The 20,895-nt window shown below is 38.7% G+C and overlaps 1 protein-coding gene across 1 annotated transcript in view; it reads left to right on the top strand.

Annotated features, from left to right (window-relative positions):
- Positions 1-8,057: 8,057 nt before the first annotated feature.
- Positions 8,058-20,895, top strand: part of SYT10 (synaptotagmin 10) — a 76,981-nt gene continuing 64,143 nt past the window's right edge. The window contains exon 1 of the mRNA XM_022577081.2: positions 8,058-8,230. Within this exon, the coding sequence (XP_022432789.1) occupies positions 8,080-8,230 (151 nt within the window). The 5' untranslated portion in view covers positions 8,058-8,079. The remainder of the gene's footprint in view (positions 8,231-20,895) is intronic.

Genomic DNA, 20,895 nt, shown 5'->3' with positions numbered 1-20,895 from the left:
TTTCTCATACCTTTTACTACAAAACTATAGATTCATATACTGATTCTTTCAATAATTTTAACTGCTAGATATGTGGTCAGCTTCCTATTTCCAGGTCTTCAGGATTGCCTTAATGGGTTTTCCCCATACAGGAAATGGTTTGAAAACAACTGGCTATAAGTCTCTCCAAAGTGCCAAGTCTGGACCAGGTTTCAGGCTTATTCCTGAGGGACTGAGATCTTAATCATACAAGACTTAGATCTGGGACTTGGAACTCAAATATTTCTAATTCAGTATCTATTCCTCCAAATTTAGGCAGGACTATACCGCATCTCAGCAGGAAGTAGTCACAGCAGTCATCACCCCATTCCCTCAAAGATTTGGGAAAGATAAAACTGAAATGGGGATTAAAATCAAGTCCCCCTAAAACCAACTTCGTCTGCCGAGTTTATGATTAACATCTCTATTATCCAAAATGACTGTTTCCTTTCTTGTCCAACATCTGTTCTCCTCAAGATTGAGGAGTATCAAAGAAAAGGGGGTAATGAAACCAAGTGGGGCCCTGTGGGGCTCCTCGGCATGGAGGTCTTTTTGTCCCCCATTTCTTTGTAGGCAAGACTCCAGCCTCCATGACTCCCTGAGTTCCAACGGGCAGATTCAAGCAGATGCTAATCAAGAGAGGAGCAGCCAAGAAACCACCTTAGGCAAGATTAAAGGGACCAGAGTAGCTCATCAAGATTAGGAGACAGACCACCTGAGATGAGATTAAGAGTGCGTTAGTCAGAGTTCTCTAGTGACAGAACAAATAAATTTCAGAGGTAGTAAAATTTTTGGATGGAAGAACCCCTGGATGATCATTTACTAAAATGAGAGTGTAATAGATGACAAGCCATTTTTTTGCAAATCATTAATGGATAATTCTAGGTCTCTCATTTGATCTGCATGAATTTTGGTTTATTGACATACCAGTTTCACAAAATGAAAGCATAGCTCGAAGTCCAAATCCCTATTTGTAGTTTTCTTTTTTCTCTTTTCTATTGAGGGAATGGTATTCTTTAATCCACACTTTTGGTATTTTAATACTTAAATTGCTACAGTTCATGATACACTAAAATGTGGTGATCATTTCACAATGTACACATAAATCATTATGTTGTACCTCTTAAACTTATTCAATGTTATATATCAATTATATCTCAATAAAACTAGAGCAAAAAGAAGTTATTCAGAGGGAAAAGACAAAAAGACAGAAGCAGTGAAAGAAAGTTAAATATAACAGTTAACATGGTCCGAAAAAAAGTACAGACTATATGTCCATGAAATAAGAAACAAAAACAATCAATAAAAAGTATGGGGCCTTCCCTGGTGGTGCAGTGGTTAAGAATCCACCTGCCAATGCAGGGGACATGGGTTCGATCCCTGGTCCGGGAGGATCCCACATGCCACGGAGCAACTAAGCCCACGTGCCACAACTACGGAGCCTGCATGCTAGAGCCTGCAAGCCACAATTACTGAGCACGTATGCCACAACTACTGAAGCCTGCGTGCCTAAAGCCCGAGCTCCACAACAAGAGAAACCACTGCAATGAGAAACCTGCGCATGGCAACAAGGAGTAGCCCCCGCTCAATGCAGCTAGAGAAAGCCCACGCGCAACAATGAAGACCCAACACAACCAAATAAATAAATAAAATAAAGACACGTGTTTCCCAAATCGCCCTTCCACTGAATGTTGGAGGTTTGCGTAAAAAAAAAAAAAAGTATGCATATCTTAAAACTATAATAGCTGAAATTGTAGAAATTTAATAGAAAGTTCATAAAAGAAAGTCAAGCGTACAGATAGCCAATAGGCACATGAAAAGATGCTTAATATCACTAATTACCAGAGAAATGCAAATCAAAATTACAATGAGTTATTACCCCACATAGTTAAGAATGTCCATCATCAAAAAGTCTACAAATAATAAATGCTGGAGAGGGTGTGAAGAAAAAAAAAACCCTCCTACACTGTTGGTGGGAATGTAAATTGGTGCAGCCTCTATGGAGAACAGTATGAAGGTTCCTTAAAAAATTAAAAATGGTTACCATATGATCCAGCAATGCCAATCCTGGGCATATATCCAGGATTCAAAAAATACAAGCACCGCAATGTTCATAGCAGCACTATTTACAATAGCCAGGACATGGAAGTAACCCAAATGTTCATCAACAGATAAATGGATAAAGAAGATGTGGTACATGTCTACAATAGACTACTACTCAGCCATAAAAAAAGAATCAGATAATGCCATTTTCAGCCACATGGATGGACCTAGAGATTATCATACTAAATGAAGTAAATCAGACAGAGAAAGACAAACTTCATATGATATCACTTATATGTGGAATCTAAAGTATGATACAAATGAACTTATTTATAAAACAGAATCAGACTCACAGATATAGAAAACAAATTTATGGTTACCAAAGTGGAAAGGGGGAGGATAAACTAGGAGTTTGGGATTTGCAGATATGAACTACTGTATATAAAATATATAAACAACAAGGTCCTACTATATATTACAGGGAACTACATTTAATAACTTGTAATAACCTATAATAGAAAAGAATATGAAAAAGAATATATATATACACATACATATATCTGAATCACTTTGTTGTACACCAGAAACTAACATAACATTGTAAATCAACTATACTTCAATTTTCTTTTAAAAAAAAGAAAATAGGGCTTCCCTGGTGGCGCAGTGGTTGAGAGTCCGCCTGCCGATGCAGGGGACATGGGTTTGTGCCCCGGTACGGGAAGATCCCACATGCTGCGGAGCGGCTGGTCCCGTGAGCCATGGCCGCTGAGCCTGTGCGTCTGGAGCCTGTGCTCCGCAACGGGAGAGGCCACAACAGTGAGAGGCCTGCGTATCACAAAAAAAAAAAGAAAGAAAAGAAAGTCAAGGAAATTTCCCAAAATTTCAACTGCAAAGAGTAGGGGGTGGTAGAGATGGAAAGCAGAAGAATAACAAAATAAAAGATTCAATCCTGGTGGTCCGAAATCCAACATAAAGGAGTTCTAGACAGATGCAAGAAATAGAAAGAAATAGAAAAATAGAAAGCAAAGGATTATCAAAGGAATAAATCAATAGAATTTCTCAAAATTGAGTCTCTGAAATGTTCACTGAATATCTGTCAGGATAAATGAAAAAGTGAACACAATGGAAAAAGAGAAGACACCAAATCTTCCAGAGTGATGAATCAGATTGATTAAAAGGATCTGGAGCCAGAATAGAACTTCTCAACAGCAATACCCATGCCTGCAAGCCAGAAGTCTGGTCATCATCATCACCACTTGGGTGTGAATGACGATGCCATTCTCCAAATTAAGAAATATAGAAAAGGCTCAAGCATGTACAGGAAGTTAGAATTGGGCCCTTATGAACCTGAGCTACTATAGAACACAGAAAAGGAATGTGGCAAAGATTTAAGTAAATTAAAATGTAATATTTGCCTCTGATCTTCATTTTCAGAGTGAGCTCAGCTGTTTTGATATTTGCTCACTCTCTTACTTCCTGTCTTTGGGGTCAAGTAATATTTGAAATTATTTGAATGAAAAAAAATGTTGACTGCCATATCAGTAAACAAAGGGTGTTGCAGCCATCAAGCCATCACACTGCAGCCACCCCAAAGGTAAGCCTTTGAGGGAACTCAGGATAGAAGCAGGATGCCTGCCATCAAGCAGTCAATCACTGCAGCAATCCTCACAAAGGTGCACCCTGAGGAGACTCAGGATGGGAAAGCACAGGATATTGGACCCACATAGTTAAGGTGCATATCAAAGGAATGATTTCAATGAGCCCAGACTCTTGCATCTTCCCATATATAGAAAAGTGCTAAATTCCTTAACTTAAGCTATCTGGTTTTCTTTAACAGTAATCTTTTTATGTTCAGACTACCTGGTTTTTGTTGCAAAAACTCCTATATATCCTGAATCCTCCCTTACCTTTTTGGAGTGGTCCCTCAGAGTGATCTAAGAGTCCTGTCTCCCAGGCTTGGGCTTGAATTCCTCAGAAAATCCACCAAATAAAACATAACTCTCAACTTCTAGGTTGTGCTTTTTCTTTTCAGTCGACGATAGTTTCAGGAATGATTCACAAGTTCCCCTTACCTCAGGTAGATCTCTACCTAAGAAGATAACTCCCTCTCCTCCATATTTTGAAAGGGGTATGGGAAGAGGAAAAAGAAAGAATTGGAAAAGCATTGAGCAAGCAGGGATATCAGGGAGTACTGAATGTCCAAAATTACCACTCAAGAGGCTAGTTTAGCTTACACAGGAATTCTCAAAGGATCTTCCCCCCCAAACCAGTTCCTCCTCTACTTAATGCAAAGGTCACTCAGAATGAAGCTGTGACAAAGACCCTTACAGCCTGTACTTTTGGACTATCAATGTCTCACATTAGCACAGCAAATGGTGTTCAGTAAGTGTCAGCCTAACCTGTTCTCCCATTCCTTACTACTTTAGCAACTCCTTCAGAGTGTTGGTGAGGAAGTATATGAAAATCTGTATTGCATGGTTTATTAGGCTCTTATTAAAATAGTTGGCAAAGAAATTTAAAGACTGTGAGTTTAAATTCTTGTCATCTTATCCTTAATCATTGAAAAAAAAATGACTTCCACTGCAGTTTCTACTTTCCCAAAACTCTTACCTGAGCTTTAATAAGTGACATAAAATCCTGACTTGACCCACCTGTTAATGAACTGTGAGATGGCCTAAAGATGCCATCTCTAGATGGCCTAAAATAAATCAAATCCTTATGGTATTAATTTTAGAAGAAAGCAAAAATATTTCCGAAAAATGAATTCAGAAAAATGAATATCCAAGTGAAATTAACTCTGCTTGTTGTGGAAACACAGCAGTAGGAATAGTAATAAACAACCAAATAGTGGGAACAGCATAAACAAATACCAGGAAAGTTATTTTCAGAATTTGCTTACTTGATAATATTTAACACTGAAATCAAACATAAGAGGGTCATTAGAGAGACATTCTGCCTTACCCCACATAAGCAAGTAAGTAGTATAAAATCACTGATTTGGTCATCCCACACAAGAGCTCATATAGTAAATATGAAAACACAGCATTACATTACAAGTTGTTTCATATGGGTCTGTCTAGAGTGTGGAGGACTGGAGGGCAAGGACAATTGGAAAGGGCCTTACTAAAATCTGTTACAGCAGGACCCTGAGGGGCCTTCCTGAGTGCAGAATCTCCTCTCTGCCCCCAATTTCTTGATTGTAAAAAAAAAAGGCATTAGTCTTCAAGGTCTTCACTGAGTTCCAAAGAGAAGGCTCAAGCAGTTAATGATTAGGACAATAGAGTCACAGGACTGCTAGTTCCTCCTGAAGATAGATATACAATCTGATGTGTATCTTTGAGTTATTCTGTAGAAACTAAGACCCCCCCCCCCCACCAAGGTGGAGGATGGTGACTACATGCTCACCACAAGCATGTAGGCCCCAGACTGGTTGGAACCAGAAGGTTGAGGTTTCCAAAACATCAGCCTATTACCTCACCATCAAACAATCAGAAGAATGTCCACAAGCTGATCACAAAACATATGACCTTCTTTCCTAACACTGTCTTTAAAAACCCTTGCCTGAAAGCCATTTGAGCATAAGCTGCCTGTTCTTCTTGCTTGGTGCCCTGCAAATAAATCCTTACTTTGCTGCAAACACCCACTGTTAGAGTTTGGCTTTCTGTAACATGGGCACAGGAGCCCTTGTTCAGTAACACTTATCTTTAAACATAGTGGATATTCAAGATTTTTTTAAATGACAGTGAAATTATTTCTTTAGTCAATCTGATCTAAAAAAAATCCCCAAATCGATGTGCATTAAAAAAAAAAAGAGGAAATGAAGCCTGCAGATTTTACTTTCTCATAATTCATGATAAAAATAGTCCTAGTTATACCAATTGTCCTATGAATCAGGTCAAAATGATTCAACTAATAAATGCTCCCTACTGGGATGTTATGCTGAATATTTATAGTAAGCTTTACCAGTGTTCTTACAGAGGAAATAATTTATCACAAACTGTCAAACAGTTTAAAATAAAACAATCTATTCTACAGGAGCAAAAGCTGCTGCCCCAAAATGTCTCTTTGGCATGTAGATTATTTTGAGCTGAAAACAACAGTACCAAAAAGACTCAGGAAGAAAACTTCAACCTTCCTCCTAGCTGCCTAAAAATATGTAGATAGAGCTGTCCAGGAAGGGAGCTATCATCATAGGTAACTATTGTATGAACTAGATGTGTAGACTGGGAGGAACCTAGCAAGGTCTCTTTGTTAAAATTTCTCTTGTCTCCATGTGGCCGAGAACACATTTGTTTACCAAGCATTTGCTTTCCCATCTCCATGTGAATTGCCTTCCTCCCCTTCCAGGTACCAAACCACTACCCCCAACACCCTTTTTTGCCTTTAGCTGAAGAGGGCTTTTAAGGTGAGGGCTGCAGCCATTTTGGTGAGTTACTCATTTTTCCTGAGTCTCTCCCACTGTATACATGTTATATATATATTTTTTCTCCTGTTGATTTGTTTCAAATCAATTTAATTCTTAGACCAGCCCGAAGAATCAAGATGGGTAGGGGGAAATTTCTTCCTCCTCAACAAGAACAAATTCAGGATATTCCACTTCTAAAGTAAAGAATCCTTACCTAACAAAGGTTAAATCAATCTTCAGTTTATAATATGGGATCAAACTCTGCCTGAAAACAATTTAAAAGCAATGTAAATGCATTTCCTGTAAACTTATGGCACATGTTTATTAGCATTATTTTGTAGCTTTAGCTCCATTAATGATTATCACTCATTTGCATTAGAGAATTATGAGTCCAAGCCCCTCAGTCATCTTCTTGACTGAGATAAACACCTGAAAACAATTTCCTCAGGTTAAGCAGTGATGTGTGTGACAGATTTGAAATTAACCCTCCTCCCCTTTAACAACTGTGGCTTGTCTTTTTCAGTATTTAAGTCACTTGAAAGGGTGATAAATGGGTTCAGGTTATGCAGTCTCAATTGCCAATTCCAGATTAGTGGACAGAATCCTTACTGAATATTAATACAAATAACATATTTTGTTTTGTGATCTCCTAAGTTTAATAAAGAAAAAATCAAAAAGGCAATAAATTAAAATTTGACTATTCAGTTTGTTTATGCATAAAGAAAAACTGAACTGGGTAATCAGTAAATGCACCTCATGGTGAATTTCACTACTAGTAATAAAAAGACCTCTTGGGTTGAATATTCTGTCTCTAAACAATCATAGTTAGAAATCATTTTTAAAATGCTTTCCTGGGATGTCTTCTTTCTATAGACGTCTAGTTTTATTACTCATCTACTCGTTTTTTCAATTTAACTTTTTCAGTTTGTTTTCAGTTGGAATGACTTTTCAGAAAAGTAGAACCGGATAGAACACATCCGTAGTCACGTTGGAGAGAAGAGGGGATTGGGGTACGGAGGCTGAAAAAGGTACAGAGAAAACCAAGATTTCTCGCCCTCCTGTGCCCCTAGAAGAGCATCCCCAGCCTCCGCAGGACGACCCAGCAGGGGAACCGGGCCGCCCCTCCCCCATGGTCTCCTCCTTCCCCCGGGGACTAAAGAAGGGGGACGGCGCGTTCTATTGGGGGTTACCGGGCCGGCGCCAGGCTGCGATTGGAAGCGCCCCCTTCAGGCACCCGCCAGAAACACAAGCGCTGCAGCAGTCGAGGGCTTTAGTTTTTTTACGTCCCCCGCCCCCTCCCCTCCGCACTCCATGCCGGGTCTCTCTCCAGCTCGCTTGGGCTCGTTCGCGCCGCGTGAGAGTTGGCAAAAACCTCGCAGCCGCCGCTGCCGCCTCCGCCTCGACCCGGTTACCGCCCCAGCCTCTCCCCCTTCTCCCGAGCCCTCCGCTCCCGCCATGGGGCCAACATGGGGCTCCTAAATTGCCGCCTTTTAGCTGCGCGCTCTCCGGCCAAAGTCCTCGAGGGCCGGTTATGGTTTACGGCGCTAGAGGGGCCAGCACAGAGGTAACGGGAAGGGGAAAGGACGGCTAATTGGGGGAAACAAGGCCAAACGATGAGTTTCCAAAAGGAGGACGGAGTGAGCAGCCTGTGCCAGAAGGCGCTGCATATCGTCACCGAGCTGTGCTTCGCGGGCCAGGTGGAGTGGGAGAAATGCTCGAGCATCTTCCCCACGGACAGAGGCAGCCAGGGCGGAAGTAGCACAGGTAATTGGGGGAGGGCTCCGCTCGCGACCTCCCAGTCGTCTGGGACCTGCGTCCTCTCGGCTCTAAGCTCCCGGGTCCTGAGCCTTCAGTGCGGCGCCGGCGCATCTTTGGGACGCCGCGCTTTCCTATCCTACCTCGCTCCTTCCTTCTGGTCAGCTCCTGGTGACTTCCAGCGTGGACTCTTCGGGTTTTGTCTCCTCGCCTCCATCTGCCCGGCTTCTTCCACTTCTCTGGTCCACTCCATACCCGCCGGCGCCGTCTCTCGCTCCCAGGCGCCTGCACCCCCTCTCTCTGAGCTTTCCCACGCCTCCGATCTCCCTCCCGGAGTGGAGGGGCGAGCGCGAGCGGCGGCGTCCGACCATTAGCCGAGCGCTGCCCTCGGGGGCCATTCGCCACCCGGACTCTGGTTGCCCTAGCTTGTCCTGCGGGTGGTGGGTCGCGGCTTGGGGAGGGGGCCAGGCGGAAGAATCCGGGCGTGGACGCAAAGAACCGCGTTGGAAATGGGGCTGCCTTGGCCCCCGAGAGCAGAAAGGATCCCTGTAGGGATAACCCGCGGCCGCAAGCTGTCTAGCATTTGACAGTGTGCAAAGCCCTTTAATACATATAACTTTATAGGGCTTCATGACAACGTTGGCCCAACAGCAGGGATTATGGATCCCATTTTTGACGCGACAGGTAAGGCTCAGTGCACATACAGATTTACGTGGAACAGAGGCAAAGGGTTATAAATCCTTTCTACACACGTGCTCATATACCCCCCAACACAGGCACCCTCTCTGCTCCTTCAAGAAACTTGGGGGGAAGAAACGGGGTGGGGTGGAGGAAACACATCGACCTTCAGAAATCTGGAGGTGGAAAGAAGTCTCAGGTGACAGATTTTTCTCAAAGGGGTGTGGGGAGCGTATCAGAGCCACTGTTTTGGTCATGCTTGGGGGAAAGGGTTTTTTACGACCTGCGCTATGTGCAGCCTGTTGTGCTGTTGACGCGGGCGAGATGGATTCCGGGGGTTGCTGGCCGCGTGGTTTTAAGAGTCCCTTGTGAGAGGGTCACTTGTTGCTTTGGGAGACGAACACTGGTTGGGGATTTTCGTCATCGGGCTGGAAGGTTATCATTCCTTCTGTAGGGTCTTGTTTCTTTCCCCTTACTTTCCCGTCATTTTAGTCACCTGACAGGGCTTCGTGGGTTGAGGGTAACCAAGGCAACAGGTAAGAGCTGGACCGTAGCTCAGTGTGGAACGTGAGGTGGAGAGCTCTGTGCTGGGGAGGAGGCAAAGAGGGCACAGTTAGTGATCCCCTCATCCACTACCACCAAATACAAAGGGAGAGGGGATGGAGGTGGAGGAGAGATGTGGTTTAGTCTTTGCGTACCATTATTTAAGTGGAATATTTGCACTCTTAAAATTCTCTGATCTTGGCAATAGGAACCACGAGAGGCTTCTGTATGCACTTGGCAGAACCTGAGGAGTTGTTGCTATTTGGGCCCTGGATCGGAATGATACATAATTGCTTCTGTACATATTCTGGAAACGTAGACATTTTGTGAATTTTTATAAACACAACAGAGTCTTCCATTTGTTCATCAGGTGTTAAATTGCTAGGAATGTATGAAACTCAACTACTATTGGAAGGCACTGGGTGAACATTGTGTATATGCTTGTCTTGTGCATGGTAGCTAAGCATGAGATAAACACTCAAAATAGAGTGAACTTAAAATCCTGTGTGGTGAATGGATAAGTTGCTCTGAAATGTCTTTGATGATACACTTGCTAAAGATAAGACTAAGAGAAGGAGGTGAAGTGAAAGAAATGAGAGTATTTAAGTTTAAAGATCTGTACTTTGGTCATTTAACATTTGATACTGTGGATAAAACTACTGATTTCCACCACTACCCCTTGTGATCATACACCAAATAGTGGTTTCCTGGGTCTCAAATTGATTGATAATGAGGAAAATTTGAAGGTTGGAAAACAAACACTAGCTCTTAAATCTTTATAAATACACAATTATCAGCTTAAGGTAAAGCACAGTATATGAATTGTAGAAAGGGTTCTGAGCCCGTCCTAAGCGCTACAAGAAGTAGTTGTAATCCTAATTCCTTTTGGACTTTCCCTTGGGAACAAAAAGTGGACAAAACATAGTCTAAAACAATTACATGGATATTTTTCTGCCCTTAGGGGAAAATATGTACTATTCAAATGGGGTATTCAATTTAATATATGAATATTTATTCAATGGCTGTCACTAGAAAAGACATCCTACTAGGTTGTGTATGAGATATAAAGATGCACAAGATTGCTTTACATTTTCCATTTGTAAATCTATGCAACAATTAGAAGTACAATACTTTAATCTGCAAATATACTCCCAATACCAATATATATCTATGAAACGGATCAAAGATTATTTACAAGTCTTTAATTATATTAATTAGCCACTCAGCTTCACTTTGTTCTTTAAAGTAAACTTTCTTATAACTTATGTACTTGTGTCCTTTATTAAAGATCCCTACGTAAACACACTTACAGTAGGCGAGCCTTCTATTCACTGTTTGTTTAAAGAGAAACACATTATTGGTAGGAGGACATGGACATTGAATGGTACAGTGGTTTTTTACTTTCAGCACTGCCCAGATGGTGTCAGTTATTCTAAGGTTGCAGTGACAATTGCAAGCTTCCAGATTGTGTATATTTTTAGATTCCTTCATATAAGTGTAGAGGCAGAGAAGTGCAGGTGTAGTCCTCCTTTAGTCTCCATGGGGGATTTGTTCTAGGAGCCCCCACAGATAACAAAATTTGTGATGCTCAAGTTCCTTATATAAAATGATGTAGTATTTGCATGTAACCTACAGCACTTCCTCCCATATACTTTATATCATCTCTAGATTACTGTTAATACCTAAATCAATGTAAATGATTATGTAAATAGTTGTAAATACAATGTAAACAATGTAAATAGTAGACTGTGTAACAAATTCAAGTTTTGGTTTTTTGAACTTCCTGGAATTTTTCTTTTTTTAAAAAATATTTTCAACCTGTGGTTGCTTGATCCCATGGATATGGAACATGGATACAGAGGGTTGACTGTAATCCTAAAGTTATTCTACCTTAAAGAAGTCATGAATCATATATATAAATAAGGTATTCTCCTAATGTTTTTTTAATGCCAGTAAGGAGCAGCTTCACCATTCTCTACCATTTACTACTGCAGCAGTAACAGAAGCAGCAGCAGTGTTATTGACTTGAGGATCAAGCAATTGACTTGAGGATCAAGCAATTAAGTCGACAGATCCCATATTTAGTAAACTTTACAAACTTTACAAAAACTTAACTGCAGATGGCAACACTAGTTTGGAATAGTTTTTTTAGAGACATTATTGATGCCAACATTACTAGTACACTGGAAAGTTCATCATGTGCTATTTTTTTAGAAAATCAGATTTTTGCAGTCTTTTTGCCACTGATTCTCCCTGTCCCCCTAAATAGATAGATCACCCACTAAATTCATTAATTTATTGATATAATAGGACTTAATGCTATAATGCTTAGGGAAAATACAAAACAATATATTGGCCTTAAATGTGATTTTTCATACATACTGTGATTGAATATACATAAGAGTTTTTGAACTTCATTTGAGTTCATTTCTGGTCAGTCTTTAATTGCTTCTCCATATCCAAATCCCTATGAGGTTTTAGGAAACTTTGTTGCTTGAAAAGCAGACCTCATAAATGCAGCTAATCAAACGCACTTAAGCTCATAGTTGCATCACAACTGTATAGACCTAACCATAATTTAAATATTTTAAATAAACATTTAATTCATTAATGTTATAAATTTTCACTTTTACACTTTTAATTTAGTAGTAAAAATTCTAAAATAAACATTTAAACAAATTATTCTAAATTCATATGTGTGTTCTTCAATTTCTTAGATGTGGGAGCAAGTAGGTATTTATATGGCAAACACTTTCACTGAAGTTACTTGACTAATAAGAATGGTACTGGTACTATTAATTAAATGTTGTGCACAGTTGTTCAAGTTAATGTAAATGTAGAATTAACATACAATCACAGATTATAAATCATTTATAAATCATTTACTCAATTACGAATATATGTAAAGATTTCTCATTTGGAAACTCCATTCAGTTTTCTACCTCTGTATGAATTCCCTGTCAACAAATTAGCCAATAAATTTGGCTAATTTAATACGATATTTGGTACTATACTTGATACCATATTTTATTGAATCTAAGATGCTATTGATTACAAGACACATTATTTTATATGATACCAAAAAAGGAAAAAGAAGGATGCAAATTAAATTATGCTTTCTTATCACATAGAATTTTTTATTTTATACTTATGGAAAAACTTCTAAAAGCTAGACATAAATTTTTAATATCATATATCACTCTTGTACAAATATAAAAAGGAAAGTATAAAAGACATATAGGTTAAAATAATTTAAAAAATAAAGTTTTGAGTCTGAATCTTCTGAATGGCTTTTTGATTGAGAATTGGTGATACCTTTGTTTATCCTCTCATCATTGGACTCTTTGCCATCAAGAATGCTGTCAAGACTAGTAATGATGCACTTTTTTCCACGCAGGATTTCATAAGATATAAAATCTAGTGTTGTTGTGCTCTAAAGCTAGCTGTACAGTTATGTCGAATGTTGGCAATGTTGCCAAACTCATCTGACCCAACAAAAGTTTGGCTTATGAGGGTTACGGGTCTGTTTCGCTATTTTCTCCAGTATTTTCTTCCAAGCCAATTTAGACTCATTCTGCGACTTCTGATGCTGATGTATTTGCTTTAGCACATACACAGAGAAAACTATGACACACTTACTTAATGGCTATTAGCAATTGTAACAAGCTTGTTATTCTTCATCCAGCTGTGTGGAACATAGACATTAAGCTTGCCATCTTGGACTTTAACGAGAAAGCAAAAACCTTTGAATAGAAAAGCAAAAATATGGAAGAAACCAGGATTCCAAACACCTGAAGCTGATGTATTTGCCCTGCTTTCTTATGCTGAGCCAATTAATTAAATGAGAGAGAAATAAACTTCTATCTTGTTTAAGTCAGTATTTTTTTGGTCCCTTATTGTAGAAATCAGAATTATGCCCCATTATAATAATAACACCATATGAAGAGTATAAATAAGTTAACTTCACAGATAATTCCAAATTTTCGTTTTAGAGGCAGCTTTCCTCAGCTTTCTCTGAATAAGAGTTGCTGGTTTGAGTTTTATTACCTCTTGTTCTCTGCAGAATGTTGCCATAAACATGGTCTGTCATCAGGCAAAAATGAGGACAACCAAAGAAACAAAAGACTTGGAATATACAAGAAATTATAATTTCTGATTAATTGAGAAATTACTTCTTTGTACATTTTGAGAAATTAAAAAACTAGAATTTTAAAATTTAAAAAAATGATGCAGAAAGACACAGATAAGATTATCAACTAAGGCAGTAGTAATTGGAATTGAGAGCATACAAATTGGCCTATGCTTTTCTGCATCGTAGCCATCTGCATGGTTAATAGGTAATTAGACCTAACAGTATTTACAATCCATAGTAATTAAGACCATGCAAATGTTAGACTTTAGCAAAGTTCTGTTTTACTAAAAGATTCTGAGGAATTAGCATTTTTTGGCTTATTCTATTTTCTGATGAGAGTGGTCTTTCCTGTTTTTTTCAGAACAATGTCACTTTATTTTGAGATATTAAGACATGATAAAAGAGTGAGATCTTTATGGCTACAAATCAGTCAGAGATATAGAGTCAGCCAACCAGACAGATAGATAAGTAGATACATATCGGTGGAAGCAATAGTTATGCATATGTATGTAGTCAAATCAGAGTTTGAGCAATTTTAAACCTAATTATCTTTGAGTCTAATCTAATTTTTGAAATTTCATTTACTCTAATTTTACCAAGATCTAATTGGGTGAATGGCATATAATGGATTCTTTTTAATTATCCAGAGACATTAAAATTTTGAGCTAGAGAGATCCTACTCATCAAGCTTGCTCATTAAAATGGGCAATTTCAAAGTCTGTGTGAAGGCAAACCATTCATATTCATCACCCTGGCCTCAGAATGGTTGGCCCCTTTGCTCCAGTGATCTTCTCCTCCTCTCCACCTTACCTCATTTCTTTTATGATCATGCTCAAACACTAGTCATTATGTTAAACAGTACTATTTTAGAATTATAAATTCAAATATTCTGAGCCCCAACGAAGAGCTCCTATGCTTTTATCTTTCTCATTTGGAAACTCCATTCAGTTTTCTACCTCTGTGTGAATTCCCTGTCAACAAATATTGCATCATACTTACGATACATCATTTCATCATCGCAATCATTTTCTCCTTTGAGGTTTATCACATTCTCCTGGGAGGGTAGGGGGTGGTCATTCATGGATAAATTCATCTGCTTCTCTATTCCTACACCAAAGAAACAATATTTAGGAGGTTTTAAAACCAGGCAGACGAGTATCACTCTTAGTCTCCAATTTCAAAAGAACCCTCAATTCTGACCAGACATCCTTTGTTTTCCTATTCAATTTTCTCCTGTTCTCTAAAGTTCATATATCAGATTTTCCACACTCTGTTTAAATATTCCAAATTATTCCCCAGTATCCCAAACTAACTGGCAGTTGACCCTAACTCTTATTTTGCAGAGAAAATTGTACTTAAAACAAGAATTCCCTTGTCTTCCTGCCTATACCTATAAACTTACCTGATTCCAGAACCATCCTCCTTTTCTTTTCTTTTTTTAACATCTCTATTGGAGTATAATCGCTTTACAATGGTGTGTTAGTTTCTGCTTTATAACAAAGTGAATCAGCTATACATATACATATATCCCCATATCTCCTCCCTCTTGCATCTCCCTCTCACATTTCTTATCGCACCCCTCTAGGTGGTCACAAAGCACCGAGCTGATCTCCCTGTGCTATAGGGCTGCTTCCCACTAGCTATCTACTTTAGATTTGTTACTTTATATAAGTCCATGCCACCCTCTCACTTCATCACAGCTTACCCTTCCCCATCCCCGTATCCTCAAATCGATTCTCTACCTCTGCATCTTTATTCCTGCTCTGCCCCTAGGTTCTTCAGAACCCTTTTTTTTTTTTTAGATTCCATATTTATGTGTTAGCATACAGTATTTATTTTTGTCTTTCTGACTTACTTCATTCTGTATGACAGTCTCTGGGTTCATCCACCTCACTACAAATAACTCAATTTCGTTTCTTTTTATGGCTGAGTAAAATTCCATTGTATATATGTGCCACACCCACTTTATCCATTCATCTGTCGATGGACACTTAGGTTGCTTCCATGTCCTGGCTATTGTAAATAGGGCTGCAATGAACATTGTGGTACATGACTCTTTTTGAATTATGTTTTTTTCAGGGTATATGCCCAGTAGTGGGATTGCTGGGTCATGTGGTAGTTCTATTTTTAGATTTTTAAGGAACCTCCATAATGTTCTCCATAGTGGCTGTATCAAATTACATTCCCACCAACAGTGCACTTTTCTCCACACCCTCTCCAGCATTTACTGTCTGTAGATTTTTTGATGATGGCCTTACTGACTGGTGTGAGGTGATACCTCATTGTAGTTTTGATTTGCATTTCTCTAGTGATTAATGATGTTGAGCATTCTTTCATATGTTTGTTGGCAATCTGTATATCTTCTTTGGAGAAATGTCTGTTTAGGTCTTCTGCACATTTTTGGGTTGGGTTGTTTGTGTTTTTGATATTGAGCTGCATGAGCGGCTTATAAATTTTGTAGATTCATCCTTTGTCAGTTGCTTCATTTGCAAATATTTTCTCCCATTCTGAGGGTTGTCTTTTCATCTTGTTTATGGTTTCCTTTGCTGTGCAGAAGCTTTTAAGTTTCATTAGGTCCCATTTGTTTATTTTTGTTTTTATTTCCATTTCTCTAGGAGGTGGGTCAAAAATGATCTTTCTGTGATTTATGTCATAGAGTGTTCTGCCTATGTTTCTGCTAAGACTTTCTGGCCTTACATTTAGGTTTTTAATCCATTTAGAGTTTATTTTTGTGTATGGTGTTAGGGAGTGTTCTAATTTCATTCTTTTACATGTAGCTGCCCAGTTTTTCCAGCACCATTTATTGAAGAGGCTGTCTTTTCTCCATTGTGTATTCTTGCCTCCTTTATCAAAGATAAGGTGACCATATGTGCATAGGTTTATCTCTGGGCTTTCTATCCTGTTCCATTGATCTATTTCTGTTTTTGTGCCAGTACCATACTGTCTTGATTACTGTAGCATTGTAGTATAGTCTGAAGTCTGAGAGCCTGATTGCTCCAGCTCCATTCTTCTTTCTCAAGATTGCTTTGGCTATGTGGGGTCTTTTGTATTTCCATACAAATTGTGAAATTTTTTGTTCCACTTCTGTGAAAAATGCCATTTGTAGTTTGATAGGGATTACACTGAATCTGTAGATTGCTTTGGGTAGTATAGTCATTTTCACAATTTTGATTCTTCCAAGAACATGGTATATCTCTCCATCTGTTTGTATCATCTTTAATTTCTTTCAGCAGTGTCTTATAGTTTTCTGCATACAGGTCTTTTGTCTCCTTAGGTAGGTTTATTCCTAGGTATTTTGTTCTTTCTGTTGAAATGATAAATGAGAGTGTTTCCATAATTTCTCTTTCAGATTTTTCATTATTAGTGTATAGGAATGCAGGAGATTTCCTTGCATTAATTTTGTATCCTGCTACTTTACCAAATTCATTGATTAGCTCTAATAGTTTTCTGGTGACATCTTTCGAATACTTTATGTATAGTATCATGTCACCTGCACACAGTGAGAGCTTTACCTCTTCTTTTCCGATTTGGATTCCTTTTCTTTCTTTTTCTTCTCTGATTGCTATAGCTAAAACTTCCAAAACTATGTTGAATAATAGTGGTGAGGGTGGACAACCTTGTCTTGTTCCTGATCTTAGAGGAAATGGTTTCAGTTTTTCACCATTGAGAACGATGTTGGCTTTGGGTTTGTCATATATGGCCTTTATTATGTTGAGGTAAGTTCCCTCTATGCCTACTTTCTGGAGGGTTTTTTATCATAAATGGGGTTAAAATTTTGTCTAAACCTTTTTCTGCGTCTATTGAGATCATATGATTTTTCTCCTTCAACTTGTTAATATGGTTTATCACATTGATTGATTTGCACATATTGAAGTATCCTTGCATTCCTGGGATAAATCCCAATTGATCATGGTGTATGATCCTTTTAATGTACTGTTGGATTCTAATTGCTAGTATTTTGTTGAGGAGTTTTGCATCTATGTTCATCAGTGATATTGTTGTGTAGTTTTCTTTTTCTGTGACATCTTTATCTGGTTTTGGTATCAGTGTGATGGTGGCCTTGTAGAATGAGTTTGGGAGTGTTCCTCCTTCTGTTATATTTTGGAAGAGTTTGAGAAGGACAGGTGTTAGCTCTTCTCTAAATGTTTGATAGAATTCACCTGTGAAGTCATCTGGTCTTGGGCTTCTGTTTGTTGGAAGATTTTTAATCACAGTCTCAATTTCAGTGCTTCTGATTGGTCTGTTTATATTTTCTATTTCTTCCTGGTTCAGTCTCGGAAGGTTGTGCTTTTTGAAGAATTTGTCCATTTCTTCCAGGTTGTCCATTTCATTAGCATATAGTTGCTTGTAGTAATCTCTCATGATTCTTTGTATTTCTGTAGTGTCCGTTGTTACTTCTCCTTTTTCATTTCTAATTCTATTGCTTTGAGTCTTCTCCCTTTTTTTCTTGATGAGTCTGGCTAATGGTTTGTCAGTTTTGTTTATCTTGTCACAGAACCAGCTTTTAGTTTTATTCATCTTTGCTCTTGTTTCCTTCATTTCTTTTTCATTTATTTCTGATCTAATCTTTATGATTTCTTTCCTTCTGCTAATTTTGGGGGTTTTTTTGTTCTTCTTTCTCTAATTGCTTTAGGTGTAAGGTTAGGTTGTTTGTTTGAGATGTTTCTTGTTTCTTGAGGTAGGATTGTATTGCTATAAACTTCCCTCTTAGAACTGCTTTTGCTGAATTCCATAGGTTTTCTGTCATTGTGTTTTCATAGTCATTTGTTTCTAGGTTTTTTGATTTCCTCTTTGATTTCCTCAGTGATCTCTTGGTTATTAAGTAGTGTATTGTTTAGCCTCCATGTGTTTGTATTTTTTCCATTTTTTTTCCTGTAATTGATATCTAGTCTCATAGCATTGTGGTCGTAAAAGATACTTGATACAATTTCAGTTTTCTTAAATTCACCAAGACTTGATTTGTGACCCAAGATATGATCTATCCTGGAGAATGTTCCATGAGCACTTGAGAAGAAATTGTATTCTGTTGTTTATGGATGGAATATCCTATAAATATCAATTAGATTTGCCTTGTTTAATGTATCCTTTAAAGTTTGTGCTTCCTTATTTATTTTCATTTTAGTTGATCTGTCCATTGGTGAAAGTGGGGTGATAAAGTCCCCTACTATGATTGTGTTACTGTCGATTTCCCATTTTATGCCTCTTAGCATTTGTCTTATGTATTGAAGTGCTCCTATGTTGGTTGCATAAATATTTACCGTTGTTATATCTTCTTCTTGGATTGATCCCTTGATCATTAGGTAGTGTCCTTCTTTGTCTCTTGTAGTAGTCTTTATTTTAGAGTCTATTTTGTCTGATATGAATATTGCTACTCCAGCTTTCTTTTGATTTCCATTTGCATGGAATATCTTTTTCCATCCCCTCACTTTCAGTCTGTATGTATCCCTAGGTCTGAAGTGGGTCTCCTACAGACAGCATATATATGGGTCTTGTTTTTGTATCCATTCAGCCAGACTATGTCTATTGGTGGGAGCATTTAATCCACTTACATTTAATGTAGTTACCGATATGTATGTTCCTATTACCATTTTCATAATTGTTTCGGGTTTGTTATTGTAGATCTTTTCCTTCTCTTGTGTTTCCTGCCTAGAGAAGTTCCTTTAGCATTTGCTGTAAAGCTGGTATGGTCATGCAGAATTCTATTAGCTCTTGCTTTTCTCTAAGTTTTTTAATTTGTCCGTCGAATCTGAATGAGATCCTTGCTGGGTAGAGCAATCTTGGTTGTAATTTCTTCCCTTTCATCACTTTAAATATGTCTTGCCACTCCCTTCTGGCCTGCAGAGTTTCTGCTGAAAAATCAGCCATTAACCTTATGGGGATACCCTTGTATGTTATTTGTTGTATTTCCCTTGCTGCTTTTAATATTTTTTCTTTGTATTTAATTTTTGATAGTTTGATTAATATGTGTCTTGACATATTTCTTCTTGCATTTATCATGTATGGGACTCTTTGTGCTTCCTGCACTTGATTGACTATTTCCTTTCCCATATTAGGGAAGCTTTCAACTATAATCTCTTTAAATATTTTCTCAGTCCCTTTCTTTTTCTATTCTTCTTCTGGGACCCCTATAATTGGAATGTTGGTGCATTTAGTGTTGACCCAGAGGTGTCTGAGGCTCTCTCCAATTCTTTTCATCCTGGTTTTCTTTATTCTGCTCTGCAGTAATTATTTCCACTATTTTATCTTCCAGGTCACTTATTCATTCTTCTGCCTCAGTTATTCTGCTATTGATTCCTTCTAGAGAATTTTTAATTTCATTTATTGTGTTGTTCATCATTGTTTGTTTGCTCTTTAGTTCTTCTAGGTCCTTGTTAAACGTTTCTTGTATTTTCTTCATTACATTTCCAAGATTTTGGATACTTTTTACTAATTACTCTCAATACTTTTTCAGGTAGACTGCCCATTTCCTCTTCATTTGTTTGGTCTGGTGGGTTTTTACCTTGCTTCTTTTCTGCTGTGTGTTCTCTGTCTTCTCATGTGCTTACCTTACTGTGTTTGGGGTCCCCTTATTGCAGCTTGCAGGTTTGTAGTTCCCGTTGTTTTTGGTGTCTGCCCCTAGTGGCTAAGGTTTTTTCAGTGGGTTGTGTAGGCTTCCTGAGGAAGGGGACTAGTGCCTGTGTTCTCGTGGATGAGGCTGTGTCTTATGTTTCTGATAGGCAGGACCATGTCTGTTGGTGTGTTTTGGTGTGTTTGTGACCTTATTATGATTTTAGGCAACCTCTCTGCTAATGGGCGGTTTTGTGTCTTGCTAGTTGTTTGGCATAGGATGTCTAGCACTGTAGCTTTCTGGTTGTTGAATGGAGCCTTAGCATTGAGATGGCTATCTCTGGGAGAGCTTTCGCCATTTGATATTATGTGGATCTGGGAGATCTCTGGTGGACCAATGTCTTGAACTCAGTTGTCCCACCTCAGAGGCACAGGCCTGACACCCTGCCAGAGCACCAAGACTCTGTCAGCTACGCGGCTCAGAAGAAAAGGGGGAAAGAAAGCAAGAAAGAAAGGAGGGAGAGGAGGGGAGGGGAGGGGAGGGGAGGGGAGGGGAGGGGAGGGGAGGGGAGAAGAAAGGGAGGAGAAAAGGGAGAATGAAAGGGAGAAATAAAGGGAGAAAGAAAGAAGAGAGAAACCAAACCAAAAACAAATCCACCAATGATAACAAGCACTAAAAAGAATAGTAAAAACAAAATAAAGAAAAAAGAAAAAACTGACAGACAGAACCCTAGGACAAATGGTAAAAGCAAAGCTATACAGACAAAATCACACA

This window comes from Delphinapterus leucas, chromosome 11 (assembly GCF_059928025.1).
Source record: "Delphinapterus leucas isolate spDelLeu-1000000601 "Yukka" chromosome 11, BTC_Dleu_Yukka2, whole genome shotgun sequence".
NCBI classification, from domain to species: Eukaryota; Metazoa; Chordata; class Mammalia; order Artiodactyla; family Monodontidae; genus Delphinapterus; species Delphinapterus leucas.
Note: the sequence above shows the minus strand (reverse complement) of the source record. Positions and strands in the feature narration are given on the sequence as shown.